Consider the following 10,905-nt stretch of genomic DNA (forward strand, 5'->3'; position numbering starts at 1 on the left):
CGAAGGGTCCGAATGAGCCTGTGTACAAACAAACACCAGATAAATAATATATATATATATATATATATATATATATATTATATATATATATAATATATATATATTATATTATAAAATAAAGCCTCTCAACCTCATCACCTATGTATGTATTCAGACCATAATAGTATTATTATAAACAAAACTATCATCATGAATGTTCATGGTTTCTCTGCTTACCGCAGTCGTCTGCAACGTCGCCGCAGGTTCTTGTTTCCTCGACGTCTAAGTTGGCGCATTTTCTCGTTTGTTTTCCCTCTGAACACTCGGTCCATGGATCCCAGGCTGTGCATACCCCCTCAACAGCTCCTCCATCGGTGCTTGGTGTGCAGTGCTGAACTTCGCTCATCTCGCAGTCAGCGGAAAAGCGGGTGCGGAGGTAAGAGCCGTCCATAGACAAGTTGCAAGGTGACCAGCTGTCCCATGTGCACTCGTCAGTGAATGGCATGTCGCCTGAAACAAAACAAAAAAAACACAAACACAAAGAGATCCTTATACTACTCGTATTCATCTATACTAAGAGCATATATGTCAGTCAATCTGAAGCAGTCAGTGTGCAGTGCATGCACCCACACAGACACACACGTAATGAATTCACACACAAATTCAAATTTGTGTATATGTATGCAAGCTCGACTGACCTGCACAGACGCGAACTTCCTTGACGGAGGGGCAGTTCTTTCTTGTTCTCCGCTGNGCAAGCTCGACTGACCTGCACAGACGCGAACTTCCTTGACGGAGGGGCAGTTCTTTCTTGTTCTCCGCTGCGTGGTTCCTGTGCATGGAGACCAGTCGGACCATTCACCGCAGTTTTCTTCGATTGTGCAGACTCTGGATTCAACGATATCATCTCTGCCAACGCACAAGCGGTGCTGCATTCCGATTCCATGCTCTCCCTTCTTGCATGCAGTCCATGGGCCGAACTCTGTGCAGTGGCCGGTGGTGACTTCGCCTTCTTCTGCTCCTGCTCCTGGTGTTTCTTCACCACCCTCAACACCACCTTCTTCACCTCCTGTCCCTGGCTCTGTTGGCTCTGTTGGCTCTGTTGGCTCTGTTGGCTCTGTTGGCTCTGTTGGCATCGTGCACCGCTCAAACTCAACCTGCTCGGGGCAGTTTGCACGTGTGCGGGTGCGAAGACCAGTCGATGGATCGCCACAGGCTGTCCACTCTCCCCATTCACCGCACTTCTCCTCAACCTCTGAAACACAAAAAAAAGAAACAAAATAAATACACACACCAAATTAACAAAAACATATATATATATATATATATATATATATATATATGAGATGCAAGATGATGAAGAGGAGGGAAAGGGAATATGAGTCAGGGGCTCACCATCATTGGGGCATTCGCGGACTTCTTCTGCATTCTCGCATCCTGGTTCTCCGAATCTTTCTGCACGTCTGTGAGACAGGTTGTTGTCTACGCCAGGGCATGCAGTCCAGTCGCTGAATTCCCCGCATTCAGGGAGTTCAACTTCAGGGCAGAGTCGGGTTTCTTGTTTCAAGGGGAGAGCAATGCAGCTACGTGTGCTGTGGGTTGCACCGTCCTTGCACTCGGTCCATGCGCTCCATGCCTCACAGTGAATCTGACCGGGGAGGATCACCTTCTCCGTGCAGTGCATACCGTCGCCCTCGAAGCCACTCTTGCACTCGCATTTGAATGAGCCGGGGGTGTTCGTGCAGACTGCATGGGCGTCGCAACCTGCTGCGTTGCCAGCGCACTCATCGATATCCTCGCATGATGTGCCCAGGCCCTTGTATCCGCTGCCGCATTCGCATGTGAAGGAACCGTCAGTGTTGGTGCAGACTGCATGCGGGTCGCAGTTGTGGCTGCCGCTCTCGCATTCATTCTTGTCTACACAAACTCCCTCATGCAGCTCGTAACCCTCATGGCAAGTGCATGTGTAGCTGTCGCCAGCAGGCTCGCATGTGGCGTGGGCACCGCAAGGAGCAGAGTCGCAGGCACCAACGGTCTTCTCGCAGGTCTTGCCGTCGCCCTGGTATCCCTCTTGGCATTCGCAAGTGTAGCTGCCCTCTGTGTTGGTGCAGGTAGCGTGCTCGCTGCATGCATGCACGCTAGCATCGCACTCATCAACGTCAACACAGTCGTCGCCAGAGCGCTTGAACCCGTTCTTGCACTCGCAGTTGTAGCTGCCTTCGGTGTCCACGCAGAAGCTGCGCTCGCTGCATGTTGCAGTGCCAGCCGTGCACTCGTCGACGTCTGCACACACAAAAAAATCCAAAAAAAAAATAAAAAAAATAAATTTATGTACACAAAAGCAACCGTGCGCAATGAAGAAACAACATCTCTGCATATGGGGCAGCAAGGGTACAATAAAAGAAAAAAGAAGAATATTTATCTGCTTTGTGACATTTTACTTTTTATTAATAGCCTTACTTTCGCATGTGCTGCCGTCAGCTGCGAGGTTGAATCCGGGCTTGCAGCCGCAGGTGAAGGAGCCGTTGGTGTTGTGGCAGAGACCCTTGTGTGTATCGCATGTGTTTTTGGATGGGTCAGCGCACTCATCGATATCCTGGCATGTGTGGCCGTCTCCCTCGAATCCACTGTTGCAGCGGCACTCAAAGCTTCCCTCGGTGTTGGTGCAGGTGGCGTTGGGGTCGCATGTGTGCTGAGCTGTTGCGCACTCATCGATGTCGTGGCAAGTGTGGCCATCACCCTCGAACCCACTAGCACAAGAGCAAGTGAAGGATCCTACAGTGTTGGAGCAGATACCACCGGTAGCAGCGCAGGTNCGGCGTTGAATGAATCCAGAAGCACACTCGCAAGTGAAAGATCCGGGTGTATCGACGCAAACACCACCTTCACCGAAGTCCTTGCATGGCTCGCTGGTTTCACATTCATTGATGTTTCTGCAGCCTTCTTCACCCTCGCCGTTTCCTTCGTATCCCTCCTTGCAAGTGCAGATAGCCTCGGTTCCTGCATCGTTCTCGCGGCAAGTTGCATTGGCGTTGCATCCTTTCTCGCTGCAGTAGTCGATCTTCACACAAGCTCCATCAGCACGGCGGTAGCCAGCGACACACTCGAAGTCGTAGCTGCCGTCAGTGTTGACACAGGTGGAGTTGGGTGGCAGAACAACGGCGCCAGTCTCGCACTCGTTGATGTCGCGGCAGGAGGTTTCATCGGCGTGCTCATAGCCCTCAAGGCACTCGCAAGTGAAAGAGCCTGGGGTGTTCTTGCAAGTTGTGTGTACACCGCAGGTACCCTCGGTTGCGCATTCGTTGATATCTGCACAGCTGTGGCCGTCACCCTGGTAGCCCGACTTGCAGGAGCATACATAGCTGCCTTCGGTGTTCTGGCAGATGCCGCCGTCTGCTGCAGTGGCGCAGGTGTTCTTGGATGTGTCGCTGCACTCATCAACGTCAACACAGACCAATGCATTGGTGCCCTGTGGCTGTTCAGCTGCTAGAACGAATCCTTCTTTGCATGCACACTCGTAGCTGCCTGCGGTGTTCTTGCAGACGGTGTTCTGGCCGCAGATGCCCTCTTCCGCGCATTCGTCGATGTCCTGGCAACCTGTCTCGCCGTGGCCTTCTCCGCTGTATCCGGGAGCGCATGTACACTTGAAGGTGGTGTTGTCCTCGCTTTCTGCGCACTCTGCATGCACGTTGCAGTCGTGCTGCCCAGCGCCGCAGAAGTCGATGTCCTCGCACTTGTGGCCATCGCCCTCGAAACCTGGGTTGCACTGGCAAGTGAAGGACCCGTCGGTGTTGGTGCAGGTGGCGTGTTGAGAGCAAGTGTGAGCCCCAGTGGCGCACTCGTCGATGTCAACACAAGATTTCGCATCTGCATGCACAAAGCCGGCGACGCAGCTGCACTCGAAGCTGCCGATGGTGTTGTTGCAAAGGGTGTTGGCACCGCAGTCATCTGCTTCGGTTGAGCACTCATCGATGTCCGCGCATTCCACTCCATTGCCGCTGAAACCGCTGTTGCAGGTACAGGTGAAGCTTCCTGCGGTGTTGCTGCATGTGGCGGATGCGTGGCAGTTGTGTGTTCCCTCTGCGCATTCATCGATCTCAATGCACTTGTTGCCGTCCTTTCTGTATCCCTCAGCGCACTTGCAGTTGTAGGAACCCACGGTGTTCTCGCAGATGCCTCCCTCTTCTGCAGATGCACAGTCGTTTTCACCTGTTGCACACTCATCGATGTCATCGCAGTGGCCAGCAGCAGTTCCGTCACCGGTGTAGCCAGGCAGACATGTGCAGATAGCTGCAGTGCCTTCGGCGTTCTCCTTGCATGAGGCCAGAGCATTGCATGCACCGCGAGCGCAGAAGTCGATCTTCACGCATTCGCCGTTCACGAGCTCATAGCCGGGGTTGGCCTCAAGGTTGTAGCTGCCCTCGGTGTTGACACAGCTGCAGTTTGAGGGGATCTTGGTGCTTGCCTCCTTGCATTCATCAACATCGCTGCATGCGTTGTTATCCATGTGTCCATAGCCGGGCTTGCACTCGCACTCGTAGCTGCCGATGGTGTTCTGGCAGTGGGTGTTGGCTCCGCAGGGAGAAGGATCTGCTGCACACTCATCGACGTCGCTGCAGACTTTCCCGTCACCGATGAAACCTTCTTGGCAGTGGCATTCATAGCTTCCATCTACATTCACACACTGAGCAGAGACGTGGCAGACTGCTGCTCCCGTGGCGCACTCATCGATGTCCTTGCATGCATGGCCGTCTGTCGAAGCTGCTTCGTAGCCGGCATTGCATGTGCAGGTGTAGGAGCCCTCGGTGTTGCTGCAGGATGCATGCGGGTCGCAAGGAGAGGTTTCTGCTGAGCACTCATCGATATCTGCACACCCGGAGGGGCCGAAACCGTCGCCGCTGAAGCCAGTCTTGCATTCGCATGTGTAGGATCCGTCTGTGTTGGTGCAGACGGCGTTTCTGTTGCAGTTGTTTGTGGGTTTCTCGGCGGAGCATTCATTGATGTCTACGCATGGGCTGTCATGAGTGCCGAGGCCTTCATATCCAGCATCGCAGACGCACTTGAATGTCGTCAGGGTGTTCAAACAGCTGGCGTGGGCACCGCAGTTGTTGAGTGAGGGATCCGCGCAGAAATCTATCTTTGAGCATGGAGAGTCATGAGTACCCTGGCCGTTGTATCCCTCTGGGCAGCTGCAAGTGAAGGATCCGTCGGTGTCTGTACAGATTGCGTTTGCTGAGCAAGCATTTGGGTTTGCGCATTCATCGATGTTCATGCATGGGCTGTCTGCTGTTGCGTTTCCACTGTATCCAGCATTGCAGCGGCACTCGAAGCTTCCAGCAGTGTTGACGCAAGTTGAATGAGCGGGGCAGTTGTGTTCGTCGCTGGCGCACTCATCGATGTCGTGACACTGGCCGTCTTCGCCTTTGCGGTATCCTGGCAGGCAGTTGCATTCATAGGATCCCTGGGTGTTGACACAGTTGGAGTGAGCTGGGCATTGGTGGGTGTTGTTTGCGCATTCATCGACCTCAACACAAGGGCTGCTGCTGCTTCCTGCTGCTGGATCAGCTCCCCATCCTGCTTTGCACTGACACTTGGCTTCGTTTCCATCGGGTGTACATATAGCATTGCTGTCACAGGGTGATGGGCTCTCCTCGCAGGGGTTGAATGCCTCGCAGTTTTCTCCATCACCTCTGAACCCAGGCTTGCAGTGGCATTCTGCAGCCATTGGATCGCAGGTGGCGTTCACTGAGCAGCTGCTGCAGTCGAAGGTGCCGCACACCCGCACCTCTTTGCGGTGGGGGCAGTTCGCGCGGTGACGGGTGTGTGTAGATCCAAGCTCACAGTCACCAGAGAGAGGGGGGTCCCACTCGCCGAAATCACCGCCTGCATGCATCATACGCAATCAAATAAAAATCTAATTATATATGTGGTATGTATATAATATGTATATGTATTATATATATTTGTGTGTGTGTGTGTATGTAGTCCATATGTTTCTGCTTATGGGTATCTGTGTGAGAATCCTAATTTAAAATATTTATAAAGAAAGAGATAATATATTTCTTACATTTTTCGATTTCTGCATTTGTCATGTTGCATTCTCGTACTTCTACAGGTCCACACTTGGAGTTGTATCTTTCTTGTAGGTTATTTGTATCACACATTGTCCATGGGGTCCACTGTTCATTGCATTCAACTCTTGCAGGTTTACAGGCTCTCACCTCCTCCACCTCAGGACATCCTTCTCTGCTGCGTGTTTGAAACTGACCCTCCACGCATGACACCTCGCCAGGCGTCCATGCAGAGAAATCACCGCCTATAAATAAATAAATAAATAAATATATATATATATATATATATATATATATATATATATATATATATATATGTATGTATATATATATGTATGCACTGATGTATATAATTACTGTATCATATGTACGATATATAATAATTCAAACACACATCGTTGTTTCTATCGTGGCTTAATGAGAAGACAAATCGGCGAGGGTTGTAGTGAGCAGATTCATGCAAATATACTGCTGTATGCTGGGATACTGCAAAGGGTGTATTTGTGTATTTACAAATATTCAACTGTATGCCGAGACACTCCAAAGGGTTAATTTATTTATATATAAGGGTTTATCACGGCGAGGGGGATTGATTGCGATAGCTTACATCCTGTTAGTTTCTTGCATTCCCTGACCTCCACCCATGTCTCGCACTTGGAGTTGTGTCTCTCTTGTAGACCTGTTGTGCTGTTACAGGTCGTCCACGGGGTCCAGCTGTTTTCACACTCGGAGAAATCATTCTTAACCTCGGCGCCTGCAAAGACAGAGAACAGTACAAAACAACAAGACCACATGTTGAGTGAATTTCCACTGTTTTCCTCGCATCTTGTCTTCAAACAATAAAATAAAGAAAATTATTACTACTATTCTGTAGCATGTGTCCTGTATTAACTCTATATGCCACTCTAGCTGCACCTCGATGATCGCTAGGCACATGGATGCACCCTCGCGGCGCGCAGCTGCAGCTAAGCTCAAGCCGCTGAATGCCAGAAGTGCGTGAAAAATGCATTAAAAGCAAATATAAAACTCGTGTTGCACCGATGTAAGCATGCAATACACCTGCACTGCCGGCGGCACTCGGAGGCGTTCCCTAGGCGGATCGAACGCCGAGCCATCACTGTGGAACGCCGCTTTGGAGCATGAACCACCTCTAAAGTGTTTAAAGAAGTTAAAAAAAAACTTTTTGAATGCTTTGGACTTACTGGCGATCCCCGTTCCGCCGTAAAGTGCAGCGAGGGCTGCACAAAGCGCCCACCGCGGGTTGCGATGCAGCATATTGTCGCCGCTGAAACGGCTGCGTTTAAAATTGAGTTCGAGCTACGCCGTAGCAGCTCTTCTCATGAACAAACTGAAGAAAAATGAGCATGTGGCTCATGAGCCAGATTGGGGAACGACGCTGTGAAAGGCAGTAGTGAGCTGGCTGCGCCCGGCACCAGCGGAAAGCTGCAAGCGCAAAGATACGAGCAGCAGGAGCTCGTAGAAGAAAAAGGAGGAAGAAATATTGAGATAACTCAAAAGGAGGAAAGTCCCACTTTAGGGATGCAGAAGTTGTGAGGATGTCAGCGGATTCAGGTTGATATCGCCCAAGCTAGCTACGCCGTACCTCGTGTGTGCGGCCAGCCGCGCGGCGAGCACCGTCTGCCTCCCGGCCTCTCTGGCTCCTTATTTCCGCACCTTCGTGGACATCTTCTCCTTAAAACAGAAATATAGGTAATTAATTTTTATATATACTGCAAAAAACAAATTTCTTTTTCACTCCTCCAAAGCCGAGCCCTGCGGCGATGGTCCATTGACGAGCGCTGGCACCAGCCGCTCACAGCTTGCCCCGCTGTAATGTCCGTTTCTTCATTTTCTTCTTAAAAAAAGTAAAGATTCTGTAAATATACTATTCAAATTATACTTGAAAATGTTCAATATCTGAGCCGCTCGATTTCAGCGCACACTGCGTGTGCCCATGACTCGGGGTCGCGGCTCCGATCCGACAACGACACGTTGTAAAAGACTGCTTTGCCTGCTATTAATTAGAAGAAAAAAGGGAATAATTCGCATATTAAAGCAAATACATGTTTTGTGAGGCTATAAATAGTTGAAGGTTCTAGCGCTTTCCGCCCCGTCTTGTACCCCCCCTCGTGGTCCGGCGTCGCCCAGTATGGCTTTGTATGGGGTGCTTTGGTCGCTTTCAGCCCGAATTCGGCAAAAAACTTATTTCTCTATATTTCCTATCAATCCTAAACGGAGAATACACTACATTTCAGTGAAGAGGATACATAACTGGCAATCGCTGACGGGTGGGGCTTGTGTTCTACCAAACAGCGATATCCCCTACTGGCATGCACACTGGCTACCGAAGTTCAGCGCAGTGTTTAGCAATGGCCTGCGCCTTTTGTGCATGCGCCGAAACAGGGTTTGAGTAAGCTTCCTTTTAGGGGCATCTTGCACCAGAAGTTGCAGCAAGGTGAGTTGCAGCGCATGCAAGGCTGGCTCCCTTCCCAGCCAGCCCCAGGCCTGTGTTCAGCTGCATCCAGGCCGCCTCGAGACGAGAGGGTAGGCGAGCTAATTTGAAGCATTCTGGAGCATGCCACCAAGTGCAATGTGCACCGTCGATCCTTGTACTTGACATTCTGACTCTGTTGCGGCTGATGACGGTCCTCTGGTATCTACGGACCCCATTCGCCACAGCAGGGAGACCAGGCATACAAAACAGATCCGTCATGAGGACAGTTTGCTCGGGGAAAAGAAAAGTGTTAGATGTTCTGTGTAGAATATCCTCTACAAAGTTAGCCTTTTCTCCTCGGTGAATGGAGGAGACGTCGGGTAGTTACTTATTATAGAGACAACTTCGTTTTAGAGGATTCGTACACTCATCAGAGCTAGCACCGGGGCAAGAAGCAAAAACGTTTTGCCATGCTTTGGATAGGGTACTTTGTTGTTGTTTGGCGACAACAGTAGCGAATGCATTAAACCAAGTACGAACATCAGGGTGCGCACACATGGTGGAGGCATCACCATACCATGTGTGCCCACTTTTAAAAGCAGCTACCGAATCTACAAAAATTTACTCGAATATGCCCCACAATGGCAGCAAAGTCGCTCGGCAGAGCAGCAACTAGTGGAAACTGAGATCCTGAATACACGTGTACCGGTTCGTAGATGCCACAGAAAACGAGAATATTATTTTGAGGGGAATGGAGGTAGGCAAAGAGACTGGGCTTCTGGGGACCGTTTGCGCGAAGCGGTCATCAGCTCATCTACGCCTGAGCCAAGGGAGTCTTTAACAAGTGTTAGTATGCACACTACAACGTAAAGGTGAGCTATGCATAACATTTTGCGGGCAACTGTTGTCACGTGAGGAGAGGGCCTCATATATGGGCTGTGACACATCCGAGCTGCCGCATCGCTGTGCGATCAAATGCTGAATCAGCAATATAAACAACAACGGCAGAAGCAGAAGCAACTGCGGCTTCAGCTGCAGCAGTAGATCTAATAGCTGCAGTTGCAACTGAACATGGGGGCCCCCCCCCCAGACTCGCACTTATTATCAGTTGCTACTCAAGCAAAAATGCTGGGGTGGAAGCTGTCTTGACACCCGACAGGCGAACAGAGATCAGGTGGTCCTCTATTATCTTCTCGGTGCGAAGCAACAAAAGCGGGAACTATTGCTGAAGGCAACCTAAACAACGAACCATAATTACTTCTTGCTTTGCACCGTCCAGTTTGCTTATTCTCTTTCCCCTCTCTGTCCTCTCTGTCCCGTGGGTGGAATGACTAGCCGCTCCCGCCGCATCTCCCCCAACGTTCAGACCCACTTCACGGCGTTGGTTTACCTCCTGGGTCAAATAGGGTGCACCAACTCAGTTACTGCACGCAGGCATATCGAGAAAGAATATACAGCTCTCATTTGCTTCTGCCGTCTGTGGCAATACAGCATACGACTCATTTGCAACGCTGTCTCCAACCAAGAAAACTATTTCTGTAACGCGACACTGGCCGTAGCCTGGGGCTGCCGTGAGCGGCAGCAGCCCAAAACAGCTGAACCGCCGGCAGCAGTGTGAATACGTCGGGCGAAATACTCTAAAAGTATCAGATACTCCTCCCTCTTTCCAACGCAAAGATGGGTGCCTACACCCCTCCCTCGGCGTTCACTAGCAATCGCTGCAGTCAATAAACGCTGCGCCTGCTTCTAGGTGTACATACACCTGGGGCGTATGTAGTTGGGGCACACCCTGGAGCTGCTCTGAGAAAACACAGAGCCGGACCACTGGCTCGAGTATTAAAAAGCAATCACAGCTCAACTGCACAGACAGCCCGCAACTCTCCTTGCCTGTGCCTGTTCGGCACCCCCGTGCTTCAGTTGAAGTGCATGCGTCGCGGCCACCCCTTGAGCCGGCGAAGAAGCAGAAGGGGTAGAGAGGCAGCTAGCAGAGAAGGGGAGACACCGCAGTGAGAGGGGGAGGCCCGCTCCCTCGCATCGCTCAAGGGCTACCTACGTACTGCATAATATTTTTCTGCTGTTAGGTGCTAGGGGGCGCAGCGGGAGCAGAGGGTAACCTAAGCTGTTAATATGAAGTCTAATAGACTCATATATATCTACAAAAGAAGTGTTGTGGAGGCTGCGGTGTACTGACAGCTGCAGTTGCGCACGAGACGGGGAACCCATCCCTCTGTCTCTCCGTCGTTGGCTGTTGGCTGCAGGCGATGTCAGATGTTAGTGTGATAAGTATATGAGCTGAAATACAAAAAGTAAATGATATAAATAGCTGCATAGAAACACGAAAATTCGGCTAAGACAAATGATACGCTTTGATGCACGTTCAACAAAGACTGCTGCTGCTGCTGCTGCTGCTGCTGCTGCTGC

The 10,905-nt window shown here is 50.7% G+C and overlaps 1 protein-coding gene across 1 annotated transcript in view; it reads right to left on the reverse strand.

Moving 5' to 3' along the window:
• Nucleotides 1-7,325, reverse strand: part of EMH_0001110 (microneme protein, putative) — a gene marked incomplete at both ends in the record, with an annotated part of 10,173 nt that extends 2,848 nt beyond the window's left edge. The window contains 8 exon segments of the mRNA XM_013495450.1: nt 1-18; nt 217-489; nt 749-1,234; nt 1,375-2,262; nt 2,440-2,792; nt 2,796-5,862; nt 6,658-6,804; nt 7,253-7,325. Coding sequence (XP_013350904.1) covers nt 1-18; nt 217-489; nt 749-1,234; nt 1,375-2,262; nt 2,440-2,792; nt 2,796-5,862; nt 6,658-6,804; nt 7,253-7,325 — 5,305 coding nt within the window.
• Nucleotides 7,326-10,905: the final 3,580 nt, after the last annotated feature.

The sequence above is a fragment of the Eimeria mitis genome, genomic scaffold (genome assembly GCF_000499745.2).
Source record: "Eimeria mitis Houghton genomic scaffold, Emh_scaff158, whole genome shotgun sequence".
In the NCBI taxonomy this organism is placed as follows: domain Eukaryota; phylum Apicomplexa; class Conoidasida; order Eucoccidiorida; family Eimeriidae; genus Eimeria; species Eimeria mitis.